The 20,659-nt window shown below is 39.0% G+C and overlaps 1 protein-coding gene across 6 annotated transcripts in view; it reads left to right on the top strand.

Annotated features, from left to right (window-relative positions):
* The window catches only part of LOC123623006 (forkhead box protein P1), a 163,273-nt gene extending 143,828 nt beyond the window's left edge, over positions 1 to 19,445 (top strand). For all 6 annotated transcript variants that reach the window (XM_045529636.1, XM_045529635.1, XM_045529637.1 and 3 more), the window contains 4 exons: positions 2,380 to 2,501; positions 4,196 to 4,265; positions 8,840 to 9,006; positions 14,839 to 19,445. In XM_045529636.1, the coding sequence (XP_045385592.1) occupies positions 2,380 to 2,501; positions 4,196 to 4,265; positions 8,840 to 9,006; positions 14,839 to 14,983 (504 nt within the window). In that variant the 3' untranslated portion in view covers positions 14,984 to 19,445. The remainder of the gene's footprint in view (positions 1 to 2,379; positions 2,502 to 4,195; positions 4,266 to 8,839; positions 9,007 to 14,838) is intronic.
* The last annotated feature ends 1,214 nt before the right edge of the window (positions 19,446 to 20,659 follow it).

Consider the following 20,659-nt stretch of genomic DNA (forward strand, 5'->3'; position numbering starts at 1 on the left):
GCCCATATTACCTTTTCATTTCCATTAAGACAGGGGCACTGAAGGGAACCTATGTTCAAAATCTTACCTTCTTTTCCTCAGCCTACCCTGGGAGATAAAATATAAAGAATCTTTAGCTATGAATGCTTTTAAAAATTTAGGAAGTAGAAGCAGGAAGCCGACATTTTCTTCAGATTGCCTTTTATAAATAGAAATGATCAAATTTAAAAATAATTACCAGTTGTGAATATAATATTTAAGCTCAGATCTTCAGATTGAACTTTTTCATTTTGCAAACTGCAGGAAAAAGTGTCATTAATATAAACAACCCTAGATGAAGTACTTAATGACTCATAAATACGTATAATTTTCTCTACGTGTCCTTATTTGTACTGTGATCTGAGACAAAAGATGAAATGCCCAGTGAAAGTTATGACTGAAAAGAGCTTACTCATCTTTTTTGAAAACTCATGATTTCTGGTTGCTTTCTGCTTAGATGTGCAGTCTTGGAAAACAAAACTTGGCTTTGCATCGTTACTTACATGGCTATATTGTTCTGCCAGATCTACAGAAACCCTTTTATTGGAAGTAGCGTCTAAGTTCTTTAAGTTCTGTACATTTTGATACTTATTTTAAAGCATCAGACAGTGATCAGGATTGGGAGCAACGTTGACTTCTTTCCCAGTTATTCTCCGACGTGAATACATGCTCTATCTGGATTTTTAAAGGAAATTTGGCTTTATTTATTTATTTATTCCACCTCAGTTTTTTTCCAGTAAATAATAGCCTACCTTCAGCATCCCATACTATGCTTTTATGCAATATATATTAAAAAAAAGGTTACTTAAAAGCTAGACTACAATGTATATGCAAAGAAATTTGTCCTACCAAGTATAATTATGACATACCAAATATTTTTAGAGTTTTGTTTGTTTTTAAGCAAACCCATCAAACTTTTTTGAATGAGGTGTCCTTTGATGGTCACCTGGGCATCTTGAACCTACTCCAATTATGCTGACATTACTCAAAACTCGTTGGGAATTTAGTCCGTGAATCTCCTTGCAAACAGTTCATCACACCCTGCAATAAAATTATGTCTTATTATTATCTAAATATTCTATGTCAAAGAAGAAAAATTATCATGTAGCTTGAATTCTCACCAATTGTGATTGTCCCAAAATTGAAACGCCTCTCAAAGTATCAAGATCCACCACCTTTAAGGATAATTCACCTTTAAGGAGGAAATAGTGCAGGTGGTGGAAGGGAAGGCAGCACAGTGTTTGCACAATAGCATCGTTGCCGGCATTGAGTGAGGGCTTCCAAGGTATATGAAGTGTGATGTGTGTGTCAGCTTCTCATGCCCCAATTGAGTCACCTACTTATTCTGTACAAGAAGAAAGTTTTAAGTAAATGACCTGGGTCTCTGTGATATCCTCATGCCCAGTGTTGATTATAGATCAGTAAGTTCAACCAGGCAGGACTAAAGAAGTGAAGCCACGCTTGTACTGTACCCAGTAAGGGCTGAAACTCAAAGGAAAGGTGAAATGTTAAAAGCTCTTCACCTTGGAGTTGAGATCTTCCATTCTGATAGATTACCGACATCAAGGGTCTCAGCTCAGGAATGACCAGAAATAACTTTTAACCATTAAAAACGAAACATGCATCTGTAGAAAACATAATTTGTGGGAAATAAAGTCATTTTGCCATTGAGAGTTCTACTCATGTGTTCCTTTGGCATTTACTTAATTATTAAAGCACCTGCTCATAGTTAGGGCCAGCTCTCACATATATTCCAGAAGAGAGATACTGATCCCTTGGGATCAGTTCACCCCCTGACCCTGTCAGCCTGCTACACAAGGTGGTACTCTCAGTGGTAAAATCCAACTTAGAGTTCTTCTTAATAAAACCGATGGACATTTTTAAAGCTAGAAACTATCAAGAACAAAACTGTATTTAGCGGTATTAACCAAGTCTTCATCTTTCACAGTTAAAAAAAAAAAAACCACAAAAAACTACCCTTTTTTCATGGGGATAGGTGGGTTTAGAAGGGGCAGTTTTATGCTTTGCATGTTTTCTTACTTTGAAGTCATAGTAACAACATTTTCAGATTTGTACTGTGGAACCTATTTTGGGCGTGTATGCATATTAAAAAGTATTTCTTCTGGTTAGATATTACCAGAGCCTAGATTAATATGCCAAAGTACAATGAATTCATAATTTTGGTTTATTTTTGCTCTTGGAAAAGACACCCTTAACCACAAGGAGGTCATCCACGGGGGTGGTAGCTGCAGCTCTTGGGTATGGTTTTACAAATGTGGACTGTTAGGCTGAATTTACTGCTGTTTTTGGAGTCATTTCTTATAGAAAATGTAAATGTTCTCTCTTTTATACTTGCTGCAGAATGCAGTGCGTCATAATCTTAGTCTTCACAAGTGTTTTGTGCGAGTAGAAAACGTTAAAGGGGCAGTATGGACAGTGGATGAAGTAGAATTCCAAAAACGAAGGCCACAAAAGATCAGTGGGTACGTCCACCATGTTTGAACTTCTTAGCCTAGCTTGGATTGTGCTAACAAGTATAACGTAGAGGCTTTGGCTGCTAGATGGTGTTAGACCAAAGAACTGGTTTCACGTTGTCTCAGTTAAGGGAAGCAAAAAAGCATTTCATCCCCCCTGTTTTGTATACCCACCAGTCCCCCTGCCCTGCTTGCTGGTCTTTGTTGCATCACATGCTAGTAGCTTTTAGGTGGCAATGCATATTAACCCTCACAAACCATTTGCTTATGCTTATTGCATTTTATTTTCTTTTTCCTGTTCCCTGTATTGGATGTCTGTTCTGCCCCCAACCCCGTCTCCTTTTGTTGCCACTCCATCTCCTTTGCTGCTGCTCCTATCCCAGGGTGCCATTCGCACCAACCTCTCACTGCATAAGTGCTTTATCAGAGTAGAGGATGAGTTTGGGTCCTTTTGGACAGTTGATGATGAAGAGTTTAAACGTGGCCGCCATATTCAACGAGGCCGTCCTCGCAAATACTGCCCCGATGAAAACTTTGACGAGCTTGTTGCACAGTAAGAGCCTTTACTTGCTTTTGTTTTTTTTTTCTGCTGTTGCTTTGGCTTTGCATGGTTGACTCATCCCATGTAGTTTTGCATTTCACCAATAGCAGTGCCACAGCTTTCTGCAACGAAACTAAATTGTGTGATTTGTACATGTATTTCTCTCGTTTCTCTTTGGAACACCAGTGCCTTGAATAATGCTTTTTTGACGTCTTTAATGCAAATATTGGTTGTATTTTGATTCAGCAGCTTATGGGGACCCTACAACTAAATACTTTGGCTTAAGCCATAATTCCTCAGAGTAAAAAGGATATTTTTGTTTAGAGTTAAAATGGGTACTATTGGGGTAAATTTCTTCTTATTTGTTCACTCAGTATAATAATGTAATGAATGATTAAAATGTTCCAAGCATAGGAAAAAGATTGGTAATACCGGGTATACTTCCCTTTAAAGGCCACTGATAAATGTAGGTCATTTCCTGCTGGAAGGCACTTTTCCCTCAGTATGTCCTACATAATTTTTTAGTATTTTTATTTTTACTAGGCTGGAGATTTTCTTAAAACAATATCTTGACTTTATTTGGTCAGTGAATGCAGACGGCATCGAATATTCCCAGACCCTCCCAGATCTGGCTGTATAAGAATGACATCAAGCCAGCCTCTCGCCTTACTTAGGAACAACCCTCCCCTCTGTCTTCTTTGGGCAGTAACCGTGCCTGGGAGATCTTCCCTAAGAGCCTTCCTGCTGTCCCTCTAGCAGTCCTTGTAGTTGAGATCAGGAAGATACTTAAGAGCCAGATTCTTCCCATGCACTCCCAGGAACCCCTGCCGTCAGCTCCCCAACTTCCCCAGCCCAACCTCCAGGCTGCCGCCCTCCTGTTGGAGTCTGGAGTCCCGGAACTGCTAAAAACTTGCAGAGAGGCCAGGCCCTTTACTACTTAAACCAGAGTTTTACACCTAGTTTCCTTGAACAGCAAAGTCTATCCCCAGAGGTGTGCACACAGACCAGTCCTATGAAAGTAGGGAGATAGCCTGAGTTTTCTTTGGTCTTGTTAACCGGGGGTAATTTCTGATTTGGAAGGACACCGGTTAGCTTAAAACTTAGCTAGGAACTCGGGAGTCGATCGTGTTTAACTTTGAGTTTTTATCTTTTTCTTACACAGTAACCCTTCCCTTATTAAAAACATGCAGAGCAGCCACGCCTACTGCACACCTCTCAATGCAGCTTTACAGGTAAGATTAACGGCCGTCCCGAATATGCAGCAGAGGCACAGGTCTCCCCACTCATTTCAAAATATATTAGCCTCGCTCTAATTAGATATTAAATTTTAATTCCGTTAAACTTTTTTCTTAAGTGCACAAAAGCATCGCACTCCCTGGAGGCAAACACATCGGGCTGCTTCAGCATTAGCAGGATGCTTAGCATTTTGAATATTGTGGCAAAAAAATTAAAAGTTCACTTATTAATATTTATCAGCAGTATCATAATTTCCATCCTCTTATTTCAGAATTTCACTTGAGGCAAAAATACCACAAGTGTAATTACTCTAGCACAGCTATTAATGTGCCGGATGATAGGCCACTGCGTCACATGACCTTCTATTGTTCACGGGTTTAAAGAGAAAGCAGAGCTTTGTATTTCTTCTTCTTTCAAAGTGGATATTTTAGCATCTTTTCTTTGCTCTTGGGGGGTGGCAACCTGAGTTTGGCCCACTCGGTAAAAGTAAACTGTTTTTGTTTGAACAATAGAGGTGTTTTTTTAAAAAAAAAAAAAAAAAACTCTTTAGATTTCTGGCAGACTGTGCAAGATTACATAATCATTACACAGAATGTATGTTTCCTCCTGACAAACCGAGCACTTGTTACATCACCAACGGTACTGGGGGCTGAAGACGTTGGTTTTGAGCAGGAAATAGAGCAACACCCAAATGTGAGCTATCAGGGCAGCCCCTGCAGGGAGCAAGCTTTTTATGTGTTGCAGGTCTCAGTTCTTAAGTGGACAGAGTACTCCAGTATCACTACAGTAAAGTACCTGGGTGTGGTACTCAGGTCCCCCTCAGGAGTTCATGGAGAGGCAGTGTCCTCTTGGCCAGTGGCCCTGTTTGGTTTTGATCCTCCCTAGACTGTTCTAGAAGATAGGCCAAGAGAATCTTGAGAACTTTGAAATGACATATTCTATATAGATAAATCTGGCATCTGTAATATATGATACCATTACAGACTTTTGCAGCATGCATTCTCCGTGGGGGATATATCACCCCAAGATTGCTTCTTGTGCCCTTCCAGAGGGCCATAATACATAAACAGAGGTTAAAATTTCTCAGGGTGAGGGCCCAAAAGAGATGGGAATGAAAAAACAACCGGGACCCTGGGCATTCTGGGAGGAGGATGTACTAACAGGCACCCCGGTTCTCGCTGTTCATTAAATGAATAGGTATCGAGCGCCTACTCTGAGCCCTGTAGAGCGCTTTTCCCGGATCACCAGCAGAGGCTTCCGGCTCCCGAGAATGGATGACACGACTTTTACACAGTTTTGGTTTAGAGGCAAATTCACTGGAGTTAACATTTCAGTAATTATATTTATTTATTTCTAGCCTGAACCAGATTTGATAGGAGAAACTACTTTCTGTGTTTCTTTTAATTATTTGTAGTTTACACAGTAACTTTAGAAGAGTAAATGAAAGCACGCTTAGATGCCGCCACTGTAAATACCATTCATTAGTAACTTATTTTCCCTGGAGTCTTGTGAAGTGTGAATTTAAAGACTGCTCTATCTGGAATAGTATTAAGATTACAAGCACATTTTACATTCATGAGGTGGAAAGGCAAAACAAAACAAAAAAAAAAGAGTGATCCTCCATCCTCTGGATTCTCTTAACTATGTGACTAATTTCAATTAGTATGCCTTATCCTTTTAGAACTGTTCATGTTTCATCTCCAAAACATTTGTTTTTGGCATCCTCTGCACCCTTTCTTGTTTCCCCTAGTAGGCCAAAACCATCCTGCAGTTTTCCAAGAACATTTTATGTCCATAATGAGGCAAGGTGAATTAAATGGATATAAATTCATGATTTGAGGAGTGGATTGTTTCCCTCTCTTCTGTGAGTTTGGATCCTTGATGAGTAGACAGTCACATAAGACAACGTTCTACTGTGCAAATTAAATCAAGCTCTGCCAGCAGGCCTTCCTCCCCATTATCGCCTATTTCCATTTTTCAAGACAAGTAAAAATAATAGTGGAACAATATCTTTAAAAAATTACTAGAGCAACATAATGCATGATATACAATATATAAAATAGGACAGCAGAATCCACTACAGAAATAAAACATGGGACTTGGGACAGATTGCATTATGCTCTGAAAAAGTGAAGTAACTAAGGGTAACCGTAAAGCTTCGTATTTATAGACTGCCTTTTCCCCGAGGAGCTCAGAGTGGTTAATGTTCCAGGAGCGCTGGTACTTACGGACTTATGCACCATTACTTAAGCAACTTCATTTTTTGGCAGAGGTGCCAGCTTGACATGAAACCACATACTGTGCACAGGGCAATTTATATAATTAAGTCCATTTTTGTAACACACCTGCTTCTCAGTGGACATCAGCTACAAAAAAGAGCCACTTTGTTAGGCATAAGCAGTTGGTGAGAATTTTGCTAACTTTGGGTGGGTTGCTCTGATCATTTGCTCAACAAAGAGTGTTCGAGAGGCTCTGCTGCGGATCAGGCACTGGGATTGTTTTGCAGGCCAGTTGATCCTTTTTTAAAGGAACAAGGCTGGTTTTCATCACTTGCATCTTTCTTGTTTGAGAACCAAGGGGTCAATATAAATGCTTGCCTTTGTTTGCCCTTCACCTCTGTGGCTGCTGGGCCTCAGCCCATGTTCTGTGATCCATTCCCAATCAGCTACGGCCTTGACTTTGAGAGCCAAGGAGAGTAAATGCTCTTCCCAGTGAGGTTGTCCCATCTATGGGGCGACCAACTCATCCCGATGAACACATTATCGTTTTAATTTTGTCTTCTCAATTTTTGCTTTGGGGAGCCATTAAAATAATAAGCTAGTAACAGTCCCACATTTGCCACATTCTGACCATGTAATAATGAAATCAGCTTGTGAGAGCTGATCTTGTGGTATTTCAGAGGAAAGAGGCTCAATTGACGGTCCCAGCAGAACTTGCATGACTGAGACAGGCGTGGCCACTGTGTTGTCTCAAATAAAGGCAGTTAAGACGCTTGTCCAGCTGCAGTTTGCAAAAAATAATTCTGGCAACTGTTCTTCCAAAAAATGAAAAAAATGCTTTATTGTAATTACAAGAGAGCTGTTGAAAGAAGTACTTGATGCAAATTATTTGACAAACTGTGGGAGAGTGGGGAATGTTCAGATTTGCTGTTCATCAAAATGAGTTCACCATATTTGGAAATAAAAACAGGATTTTCCCCCCTGCTTTTTGAAAGAAGGCAGTTATATACATGCAGAAGCGGAGGGAAGGAAGAGCCGTGGGCTTGCAGAGGCCTAGCTTTGTTAGGTGAGGTGTGAGGTCTTCCAACGCAAGGCTTGTATCTAGAAAGCCCTGGCTTCAGGGGTTGTAAAATGAGTGAGGCTGCAGTTGTCATAAAAGGCAGACTTCCTGCAGCCCAGCTTTGCACTTTCTTTCTTTGTTTTTGGCTCTTACTTTCTGTTTAGAGCCAAGGTTTCTAGAATAGTTTGGACTCTTACATGACTGGCCAATTGAAGACACCATGCCAGATTGTCTTGTGATTGTACTTTTTTCTCATTAGGATGGAAAACCAGGCATAGTGTTGTCTGCAAGAGGACAGTTTTGATAAATCTTGGTCTAATTACAGCTGCCAGTTTTTGAAAGTCTGTCCTCTTTAATTAACTGAAAAGTCACTGGGTCATAATCACCACCCAAATGAAACAAATATGGAGCCTTTAGTCCAATGGTACATTTAACTATTGTCTGCAACTCAGACTGGGTGGCCCTTTTATTCAAATGCAGTAGGACAGGAAGTAAATAGTATCCTACCATAGAGTTTAGGGTTTCTTCTTCTTTTATTTCCCCACTTTTTAGCTGACACTCATTTGGAGTGACTTTGTCACCTTTAATATCAATGTTCTTAGGCACCAAAAAGAAATATGATTTAGAGCTTCCTTTTGCCAGAGACTTTTCTTTAATTCTGAAATCCCAGGCAATTGGTCTGAGTCTGAAAGATTATGTGGTGTTACCTTCAACCAATTATCTCAAACTACACTAAACAGATTCAAAAAATCATTAAAACGGAAATGATGGGGGAGATAAAAATTGATTCCAATTCTATAATCTCTTCCTTTTCTATAGGATCTTAGAGGTAAATGTTTATGGAAGTTCTCATAAGTTTGAGCAGTGCAGCCAGAATAATCTGATCAAATTTCTAATATCCAATAGTAGAGTCATCAAAATGGATAAAGAAATGAAAATTCCATTATCTTTCACTGTGATCTGGAAATATTCAGTTTCTCTTGAAGAAAGGCCTCCGACACCCTCATATTAGATAGCCTTGCCTCACCATGTGACTCTGCCAAGCCAAACTGAATTGAGTCCTTCCTCCTTACAGGCACGTTGGGTCCCCCCAGTTAGCTCTTCAAAACCAAGCTTGGGGCAGGTGCCACAAAGCACTTTTACATCAAAATCCTTCTTACCCCTCTTAGAAACTTGTATTTGCCAACCATGCTACAATTAACTTAAACTGAAGGCTGTTGAATACACTTATAATAGTTTCCTTGTCTCGCATAACCTGTGTCTTCATAAATTTTCTCTTGGTTGATGGCAGGCTTCAATGGCTGAGAATAGTATACCTCTATACACTACCGCTTCCATGGGAAATCCCACTTTGGGCAACTTAGCCAGCGCAATACGGGAAGAGCTGAACGGGGCGATGGAGCATACCAACAGCAACGAGAGTGACAGCAGTCCAGGCAGATCCCCTATGCAAGCCGTGTGAGTATTGTCCACTCAAAAGGTCTTTGCCTTCAGGCCCCCGTCTCTGTTTTATGTGCACACAAGCCCTTCTCTGGGCTCTTTGTACTACCTTTTCTGTAATTTCTGATTTCCCAGAACCCAGACAGAAGTTTGCGCTTCTAGAAATGTTTAGCACGGTTAGTACATAAAAGGACTATGTGCTATAACTTGCCCATAAAAGTAATCAGCCTTCTCTGGTCCTAAAGAGCACACAGCAATGAAAAATGGGAAACACGTTTGCTTTTTGTCTTCCTTTGCATCCCAGGCCATTATGGAAGCTCCACTCCTTTTTTCTCCTAAAATTAATATGCATCCCTCCATGAAAAAGTTGGCAGTGTGTTCAACTTTCAGGCGTGCTGAACCTAGCAGGGAGCAAAAGATGCTTGTTTACTTGGTTGTGTGATAAGCTTAACCGTGAATGCAGTGCCACAGCATTATTACCAAGCATTAATGATGGCACAAGTGAAAGGCGGCATGATTTATAGATTGCTCTTAAAATATCAAAAGGAAAATTAATAGGAGCATTACAGCAGCAGACGGCAGTATAATGAGTGCAGATATAACTGAATGAAGTGATGGGCGACGGTCACCCATGCTGAATGTGAATGGCGCCAGGACCGTGCCAACCACAGCATAGGCGGAGGCCATGAAGTTGTGATTGTCCCCGTGGGTGGGTGATAGGGGAGAATCAATGTGACTACAATAACGCCCTCTCTCCCAGAAAAAGTTTTGAAACAGAAAAGAAACCACATTATTCCAAATGATTGGATTTGTGGGAAATGCTATGGAATGACAGTCTCTCCCTTTTAGCGAGTCTCTGCAAAACTGTTGCCCACTTTCAGGGACTAACACATTTAGTGTTTGCAATGCTGTCAGCTCCTGGAATAGGCCACTTGTTTACATATTCTTTCTGAATAACCGACCAACATCTTACTTTAAGATAATTTGGGTGATAGCAGTGGAATATATGACCTGTAACAATTAGAAACAGAATGAATTGGCATCCAATGACAGAGAAAAAAGTGTTATCTGTCAGCATAATTGGAGGGTGTGGGGGAATCTGAAATTTGATTTTCTAGCATTTGCATTTCATTTCCAAAGTGCTTTGAAAAGGATCTTTAAAGGTGGAAATAATCATTTTTAATTTATATGGACATCTTAGCATTTACTGCACAACATTTTAAGAACATGTTTATCTTTCACACCGATGTTGCTATATTTCATCCTTTCTAAAGCAACCTGCCGGTTCTGACTTAAAGATGAACATGAGTGAAAATAATAAAGTCATTGTCATGACAGGAGTATTTACTCAGATATTAAGGAAGTTTAGCGCAAATGTACATTGGTATATAAGCTGCCTCAAGAAATACTCATTAGAGCAAAAATGTCTGAAGTTATCGAATGGAAGAGATGCTATTTCTTATAATCTCTACCAACTCCAAGGTTTAGTTAATGTTTATTCTTATTATTTAGTATAAAGGATCATTAAAATAAAAGGAAAATAGCTTTGGATACCAGCCTCCAAGGCAACAGTGTAGCGTGATGATAATTTTTCTGTGCAAAGTCAAGTCACTGTGAAGTTTAACAAGTTTGAATTAACTCCGGTATTACTGAAAACCATGTTTTACAGCAGTCATCATAATTTTTAATGAAATGAAGGTTTCAACTGGTTTTTAAAAGAAACCCTACATAAAGACGTCAAAATGTGTTGCTCAAATCTCACAGGTTTACACTGTTTGCTAAATGTAATTATATGTCAACAGCGGCTTCCCTGTGCCTGCTATCAGTGTCATAGACTGTTACTCTTTTTGACCTCATACTTCCATTAAGCGAATTCTATAATGACATAGTTTTCATTCTTGTCCAATATGCATTACCCTACTATGATGCAAATTGTTTTTTAACTGTTCCAGTCTATCAGAATAAATCAAGCTGTAAACTTTACTGCACGGCTTGGAGGACCTTGTTAGGAAGGCAGCCTATCTAATATCTAGTGTTGAAACAGAATTCTTCATTCTTACCCTTTCTGTGACTCTCACATACCACTACGTTGCGTGTCTCCTTTGAAACACTAGAAAGTAGGCACATAATTATGGCTTTGGGGTATTATACTTTTATCCTGATAGGAGCTAAAGGAGCTACAAAGCAAAATACTCCATGCTGTGCATACACCCCCAGAACACAATGCCTTTAAACTACCAGTCAGCTTTATTTAAAAACTCTTGTGTTCCCAGAGTGGCTAAACAAAGGAATTACTCAGATGTAAGGAGAAGGGAAATGTGTGGTTTTGCACAGTTATTCATGGGTAGCCCTTTCAGAAGTTGGGGTGGTGGGGAGGCAGCATCTGCAAGGGGAAGAAGGTGCATCGTGCAGCTCGGATTTCTAGGAGACACCGTGAGAGTGTGTGAAGTATGGTGTCTTAAATAGTTTGCATTTTATCTGAAATGTATTGTACATGGGAATCTATCCTGTTTTATTCTTTGAAGCACTGCATGCCTCTACTACTACGGTTGCCACACCCAGGGTTATCTGTTAGTATCAAGAAACATCCTGAAATTGGGTTTCATTTCTCTACAGTTTTAAGAAACCTTAACATTTAACCTAGGTTGTCACACAGCAGACTTAGCCAGTTAACATTTGCTGGGAACCACTTTGCATTAGGCCACTGGGATTGAGCCAGCAGGCATGACAGGACCATTACCTGTGTCTTTGGGATAGTAAATAATCTTAATGAATTTTGGCTGCCCATTTAGGGGAAAACCTTTTTTTTTTTTTTTTTTTTTTTGCTTCTACAGCTTTTTAAAAAATTGGTATATCATAGTTGTACATATTTTGGGGGTACATGTGATATTTTGATACTTATATACTATGTATAATGATCAAATCAGGGTAATTGGGTAAACAAAATATTCTTTCATGTTGTGAACTGTTTTTTAGGGGGCTATACATGTATCTGAATTTTTTTTTTTTTTGCTTAGCAAAACATTTGTTAAAGTCTAAAATTATAAAGTAAGAACTTCATTAAGATGGATCTATTTCTTCTAGGGTTCTCCAACTTCCTTCTCCCCCCTAAACCTCAAATGATCTTATAGCATCAGATTCTGATTTGTAAATCTGAAGAGATTAATAAATCTGATAGTTTAAAAGAAAGGAAAATGTTGAGCCTCACTCTATGGCCAAATAAAACTCAGGCAAATTCCTATCCGATGGACATTACCAGAATCATGTGATTGGTGGAGAAAGAGGGGGTAATTTATGAAGTGACAATTCTCAAACAATGAAGATATGAAACAAACATGAAGAAATGTTCACCATTGTCTATAATGCAAGAAACACAATTTAAGGCAACCTGAGCTTACCTTATTCTTGCTAAGCAGCAAAATGTTTTCTTTTTTTTTTAAATAATGCTTGGTGCTGATGAATTTGCGTCTAAATTGATAGCCCCTTTGGAAATTATTGTTGCAGTAAATCATAAGAACCATAAAGATGTTTTGGCCTTTGCTCCAACAATTCCATTCTTAGAAATTTATCCTAAGGAGGTAAATCAACAGAAGTAGAAAGATTAATGGATAAAAATGGTCACTGTATTATACAAACAGTAAAAGGGAGGGAGAAGAAGACAATCCCGAAATGTCCAGCATTAAGGGACTGACATGTCAACACAATGGAATCTCTTAGAGCCATAAAAATTATAACTGTAAAGCTAGCAAAATAAAAGATCATATTGCTGCTGTGTTCACCATATGTAAAAAATACCACCCCATATGGAAAGAGATAGCACAAATAAAAAAAAAACGACCTTATTTAGGGGTGTATTTGGTGATTTTTTTTTTCTTTAAGGAATAATAATCACTATACCTAATTTTTCCCAAAAGAATGCTACCAGGGCTTACTTCACAAGCATTGCAATGTCTGCAGTCTCACAGGGCCCCATGCCTGGAAGGACACTGCACTTTTCTGTTGTTATTTTTATTATTTTTTATTTGTATTTATAGAGTTGAGGTCTCGCTGTATCACCCAGGCTGGCCTCGAACTCCTGGGCACAAGCGAACCTCCTGCCTCACTGGAGTAGCTGGGACTATATAAGCACATGCCACCGTGCCCAGGATACACTAGTTTTACCGCTATACTGTATCTGTCCTAAAATTTTTAATTTTTGAGCCAGGAACCCCACATTTTCATTTTGCACTGAGCTCCACAAATTATGTAGCCAGCCCTGAGTCTTACTATAGCAAAGCACAGATTAAATAAAACCATTAAAAGATTACAAATAGATGGAAAGCCATATGTAAAATATACTGTAATGCAACTTTGCCATATTTTGTTTTGCAAATAGCTTTTAAGAATAAGGGCATGATGTTTTTTAAAGCTATTTACCTAACATCTAGCCCCCAAACTCTCCCTATACTCTGCTAATTTTAGAGTCAATTGATTGTGAAGGTTTCTGTCTTCAAGGGCAGTCCAAAGCACCCTTCTGTTTGTTTTTAAATGGTTCAAGGGGCCTTCGGGGTTTGCATACAGCATCAATTATTTAGGAATCCAACTATCCTCGGTACCACCTCTTACTACTAATACTTGATAATGTCAATTAAAAAATTCCTCCCTTCTGCAGCCTGTCCCAGAGATGGGACTTTTTTTTTTTTTAACTTGAATGGTTCTTTTACATATCAAAAGCCCTGCAACAGAAAGTAATTTGTATTTGCAAAGGATCCCTTGTAAATATGATTTACGAACAACATTTCTCAATTGTTATCGGAGTGGTTTTGTGTGATCACCCTAGTACCCTTCGGGTGAACCGTGCGCTGGGCCATAATGAGAAAGTTGGCAGGTCTCATCTCAGCCACGCACATCCCACTGGCCACTACCAGCCGGGCTTCATGTTTCACCTTGTTTACAGCTGACAGCGTTATTATTCTGATTGGGGCTCTGCTTTCTTATCATATTGTTGTGTTGAGCGAGCCTTTTCCTCTCCGTTTGTGTTTCCTGGCAGGGCTTTTCTTGCCTTATTGACAGTTTGTAAAAATATGCATTAATTTGGAGTTTCCAGCATGTATCATGGTGTCTCTTCGCTGTGTTTGCTTGAAGTTGATTAATGATAGAACCTCGCTTGGGGTCGTCCTCTGGAGAGTTCTTTCACAGGTTCTGCATGTTAACTAGCAAAGCAGAACACACAGCAAGCCATGATTAGCCCAGCCTCCTGTGCTCAGTGGTCCCCGCAAACCGCCGTCGCGTTACAGATGCTCATTTCACATAGTTATTTGAAGATTGTGTATATCCACCCAGGATGCCACCGTGGGGCCTCTTACCTGGTCCTCTCTGAGTGTGGTCCCAGGACCAGCAGCAGCACCTGGGAGCCTGTTAGAGATGCAGAGTCTCAGGCCCCACCCAGACCTGCTGCATCACACACTGCATTTTAATGAGGTCCGCAGGTGATCGGAGTGCATGTTAAAGTGTGAGAAATGCCACCGGGGAGGAGAGGCCCGAGTCTGTCCAGAGATGAGTTATTCTAGGGCAGCACTATCCAAAAGAACTTTCTGCAATGATGGAAATGTTCTAGCTCTTTGCTGTCCAGCAGGGTAGCCACTGGCCACGTGTGGCCTTTGAACACTTGACATGTGGCCAATGCAACTGCGAAACTGGGTTTTCAATTGTGTTACGTTTTCATTCATGTTAATTTAGAGAGCCACGTGGGGCTAGCGGCTACTGTATTGGACAGTGCAGTTCTGGAGTGTGGCTTTTATGTTGCCCCAAAACACTTGAGTTGCACTGGGCTGGGAAGTGCCCTCACTGAACCTTTGCTTGTTTTTCCAGGCATCCTGTACACGTCAAAGAAGAGCCCCTCGATCCAGAGGAAGCTGAAGGGCCTCTGTCCTTAGTGACAACAGCCAACCACAGTCCAGATTTTGACCATGACAGAGATTACGAAGACGAACCAGTAAATGAGGACATGGAGTGAATGTCTGGGCGGGCCAACTCTGAAAACGAAGATTGGAAAAAGAAAAAGAAAAAAAAAAAAGTCAAAAGTTAGCAGTGAAATTGTTCTCCATTTGTTGTACAGTCTGGAGGATTTTCACTACATTTTGACAACTCTGAAATGTGTTAACTCTTAGTGCCATCAAGAATCCCATTTGGGAGTATTTTTGATTTTTCTACTTTTTGTTGAAAAAAGGAATTTGTACTCTGTGCATTGGATGGACTTGTTTGGTACTTGGGATTTTCCTCTCTTAACAGTCAACATCAGTGTTGTAAATTTGCTAAACTGGTTCACTTTTAGCAGCAGACTTTGAACTGCCGTCCTGCCGACGTTGGACACTGAGGACACCCGACAGAGCTTGTGCACCTAAGCTGCAGACCAAGCCTTTGCCCAGAATTTAAGGATTCCAATGGACGACCTATTTGCACAGTACTGCATGTTGATTATCACTGCCTTTACTCCTTTTTTTTTTTTTTTTTTTTTGCTTCCAGTTGGGATGGGGAAGGCCTTTGTGTGTGTATTGGGGGGGAGGGGTTAAAAATAATTATCCCAAACTTTTTAATGTATTGCTTTTTTTTTTTTTTCTTCTACTATACCATTTTAAGTTCTGACCTCAGGCCTCCATTTGGGCCCATGGCCTCTTGGAGGCTTAAAGTTTTCTGTACCTTGTGATGAATGTTAATAGGTGTTTTTATTATACAAAGCTGAATGTCATTTCTCGTTTGTAGCTTTCTGTCACTCATTCCATCTTCCTTCAGACATCACCACGTTTCTCTAAAGTCAGAAAACATTCCGTTTTGGTCTTTTTCAAAAAGGTCCCAAATGCTGCACTCTACACATGAAGGTCCTCTCACACAGACGTGACGTCCTGCCAGAAAGAGAATGAATGACAGAAAAAAAAAATAGACACACTCTCTAGGAACAATGCCGATTCATTCCATGAAGCAGTATTGGGGGTGGTTAGAGGGCTGTTTCAGATTTTCCTCTTTCCTTTTGCAGCAACCATCATTCTTGATAAATGCCACAGCATTCTACCAGCACAAGGAAACATAGGCAGCACCGAGAAAAATCTCACAATTAGACTGACAGTATGGTCGTGGAAGGCTCTCCCTTGTGTAACCAAGTTGCCATGGGCTCTCTGTTATAACCAGTGTGGGTTGCTTTGATCGCAAAACGGCCCCCAAAACCGGCTTCCCTGAGCAACTTTGCTGAAAAATGGTGGCGGCAGTTACTCTGAGTTTGTACATCAGTTCAGACCTGCTTGGTGGCATTAATCTGTTTGCGAATTAGATTTCAGATTGAACTTGTTATGGGAGTTAATGAGGACTGAGTTCAGCAAATGCTAAAGTGTTCATTTCAAATGTGCAAATTCGGTACTGCAGTTCAGTTTGTTATGCAATATTTTCACACCAACCCAGTATCAAAAACTAACAGGAGAAGAAAGACATGAGGTGGGCTGGGCTCATCCCAGCCCTGGGCTTTTGGGAACCAAATATGGCATGCAGAAGGTGATGGTTCTAGGTCAGCACAACCTCAGTCCTTAGAACCCCTCGACACTTCCACTCTGCACCCACTTCCCTCTCATTTATTTATCTAGGACTGTAGCTTTTGTTTTAGTTTGAGAGCCTTTCGAAGCTTAACTTATATTCTTTGTACCTTTTTTTTCCCTAAAATTACCAAAGATATTACACAAAGGTAAATTATGTTCTGTTTTATGCTTTATCTGATGAAGCCAAATATCCTCTTATTGTTGATCAAAGGAGGCAAAAGAATTTAGAGGCAAATGACAAGATTATAGGCTATTGCTTACCTGAGAAAGAGAACTGCTCCTTCAATGTAGAGTAAATTTAGAAGACCAAGTAGGTAATGGAACCAAAGTTGTTACTTTTTTCTAGTTTTTTTTTCTTCTTTTCCCTATACCTCTACAGAGACCAAAACTCATTCTTACAAAGAGAAAGTATGGGGCTCCCGCAGATAAAAATAGGACACAGTATTAAAGGAGCAACAGAAAGAAGAGAGTCCCATCTCAAAAAAAAAAAAAAAGAATGTATGCCACTGAAAATTAGGGTAGTCCATAAAGGAGACAGTTAAGTGTCAGAACAGAAAAGCTTCCACAGTTGAACTAGACCACATAATAGTATTTCTAGAATTAAAAAAAAAAAAAATTTAGAAAGATTGTATGCCACTTTTGTTCAAGGACTGTGCTATGATTGCTGCATTAATTTTAGTTTATCTTGGCATATATCTTCCAGTTGTTTTTGGTTTTGTTTCGTTTCGTTTAGGCTTTGGTCAGCATTTTTCATTTAAAAAAAAGTAACACTCCCGTCCACTCATAAGCTTGGTACAAAAACTTCTTTGGCAGTTACTTTTGAAGCTTCACTCTGCTTTCTGTATAAAGGGCAGTCTGTGGTCACTCAAGACTTTTTTTAAGAAAAAAACTTTTCCAGGCAGCTTCATGATGTACAGGCAGTAGCCAGACAGGTCAGGGGAAGGGGGCCCTGTGCTTCTAAACTGAGTGGTTGCTGGTTAGTTTGGTATTCAAAAGAGGATAAAAATCTGGTAGATTAGTTCATTCTCAGCATGTGTAGCTAGACATGAGTAAAGATAACAGCATGAGAAACTGTTAGTACGCATACCTCAGTTCAAACCTTTAGGGAATGATTAAAATAAAAAAAATACATTTCACTCAGTTGCACTTAGTTGTATGTCTTGCATGCTTAGTCTAAAGACTGTAGCAAAAAAAAAAAGAAAAATTAGATTTTACATATCTTTGCAGGTATCACACCCTTGCAGAAGAACCAACTGAAAAAAAAAAATTCTCAGGCTTTACAGCAAGCAAACTTCACTATGATTTTTACAATTCTGATTCTGTATCCCTTGGGGGTATTCCAGTCGCTTCTTTAGGATGGGGTTTATTATGTTGTACATATATCCCGATGTGTCTGTGTGAATCTTTGTCTTTTTTGGGGGAGGGCGGAGGGCGGTTCTTTTTTTAGATATTGTTCCTAAAAAGGAATAAATGCATACACCTGTTTGTCAAAACACCTTTGCTTTTTGTGCAACTGCTTTATATTAACTATACTAAAAAAATAGCTTTGGGGAAAAAAAACTACTGTATGTAATGGAATTGCAGAATATGCTGCACATGTATTTTATTTAGTTATCCTTGCTTTAAGAATATTGGATGACATTTCCTGACATGTGGGAGGGAGAAACTCCCTAAGTTTTTTTTTTTTTTTTTTTTTTGCTTTTAAATTGTAACATAGTTGACAAGATTTTTTTTTTTTTCCTGTTCTCATTGATTGGAACATTTTGTACAGGTTTTTTTGTGTGTGTGCGCGTGCGTGTGTTAATCTGTTTTTTGATACATTCCTATCCCTTGTGTTTTTCCTACCACTGCCTTCCTGGCTATCTTAAACAAATTCATACATTTGAAAAGAAAAAAAAATGTTGTTTAAAAAAATGTTTTCTCCTGCTGCAGTAAATATTTTGCATGATGAAATTCCAGGGTCACACTTTGCAAAGTTTTATCAGTGAAGTAGTGATTAATAATGAGGAGTGTCAAAACTATTGAACTTTTGTATAAAAAAGAAAAAAAAACTTTTACAAGGTGCCAAGATGTAAAGACAATTTGTTACTTTTTTTTTTTTTCTCCTCAAAGAAAAGCGTACGTTAGGGAGGTTGTCCTGTGTATCAGACAAATGCACTATCAGGAATGAGGATGCACCCTCCTGGTCCCTGGAGTCTGTCCCTGTAAGAGGAGTTAGGCTGCCACATTGGACCTGAAGCAAAATGGAAAATCAAGACTTACGTATGTACGTGAAGAGTGACCTCCAGCCCTGCCACCTTCGGACAGCTCTAACTTTATTCCCGGCATTCTGTCAAACCCAGTAAAGAAAACCTTGGATTCTTAACCCAAGATACGATGTATTAATTAAATTACTAGCTTTTTTTTATCATGAAAAAAAAAAAACAGTTAAATAATTCCTTTCCTTTTCACATTCCAGTTGAGCTCTGTTTCCAAGGGCCCAGAGAAGAGTGTGTTTGTAAGGATTTTGAAGCTTTTTGGTACCTTTTGGTTAACAGCATACCCTTCCTGATATTTTGGATGTTTTCAAAGTCGGTTTTGCTTTTTTATCCTGAGAATCAGATTTGCAATCCTAAAGGCGTTTGTTGGGCCACCCATAATCCTTGATGAAGATGGTACAGTCCGGACTGTGAGCATGGTGCTTCGTGTTTATGTGCTGCCAGTAACAAGAATTTTTTTTTGTTTTGTTTTGTTTTGATAAGGCATAAAAGAAACTCATTCCTTGACATCAACTGTAATTCCATCATTCCATGTCTGTGGATACAGACAATAAAAAAAATGTTGTGTAGTCAGTACTAATTACTGACATTATAGCATTCTCAAATGCAATAAAAATGCTGGTTGTTCACACTGGTAGTAAAAGTCGCCACAGCCTAAGTTTCTTTCCCCCCCTGACCTGCTGATATTGTATGTTAGGCATATGCCTCCGGTTCATCACCAGCTGCTTCCAATGCAGAATTAAAATCAATCTTAACTAAAAGCTTTCATCATCAGAGAGAGCGGAAGCTCTTATCCTCAGGATTTCCAAGTGAAAAGTATCCACTTAGAGAATTGGGAAGGGGGGAAAAAGAGAGAGAAATGCTATCTTTTCTCTTGAAGAAGTGCACCCTTATTTTTCTTTATCAAATTTTATAAAGAAAAACAAAATGTTTAATAACTAGCATTAAGAGCAAACTAAAATTTCAGAGGAAAGCAATTTCATGAATAATTCATTAAAATTTCACATCTGCAAGATTAGTCATCCAAATAAAATGCTAATGTCAAAAACATGCACCGTCTATAATATTCTCATCAAGAAATCTCTTTGCATATAATGATAAATGCTTAGATTAGAACAAATGATTTTATAAAAATATTCTATCAAAAGTATGCTAGATAACTGTATTCAGTGAAGAAAACAGAACTTCAGTACCTAAATATTCCAGAGAAACCGTCTTGATTTTGAGATTTTTTTTCTTACAATTGCATTTAGAAAAATTTGCTATTTCTCTTTAATATTATTCTGTCATATATATTCTAGGGATTAATGAATTCGAGCATCATTGTTCAGTAAAAATTAGATTGCCAGTATATTGAAAGCAGTATTTTAAGTGGCCAAACCATGGTCACATAAAACCATTACATATATAATTCAGAGCACATAATGCAAGCCAAGAGATGAACTTTAAAATTAACCTAGCAGTCCTTATTCCACAAAACACTGACTGATGTTGAGGAATGTGTACACATTCTTTCCTAGCATTGTTTTGAAAGCTCATATTAGGAAAGTTTTATGTTTTGTTTTTTTACAAGTAGATTTTGCTATTAAGTTGCAAACTAGCGTCCTCTTTTCATTAACAATTATGCTACATCTAGAAACCCTCTGGTCAGATAATTAGTAAAACATTTGAACCCTTAATTCTCACCCGGCTACTAAGAATGCAGTATTAGGGTTAATTGAAAGTCCTTTAATCGCCAGCTTAAACATAAATACTGCTTACAGCATACACAGTTGGTAAAATTAAGAAGGAACACTATTTCTTTTAATAAACTGAAGGACCCAAACCAAGTGTTAGGATATGTTGGTGAAG

The sequence above is a fragment of the Lemur catta genome, chromosome 18 (genome assembly GCF_020740605.2).
Source record: "Lemur catta isolate mLemCat1 chromosome 18, mLemCat1.pri, whole genome shotgun sequence".
NCBI lineage: Eukaryota > Metazoa > Chordata > Mammalia > Primates > Lemuridae > Lemur > Lemur catta.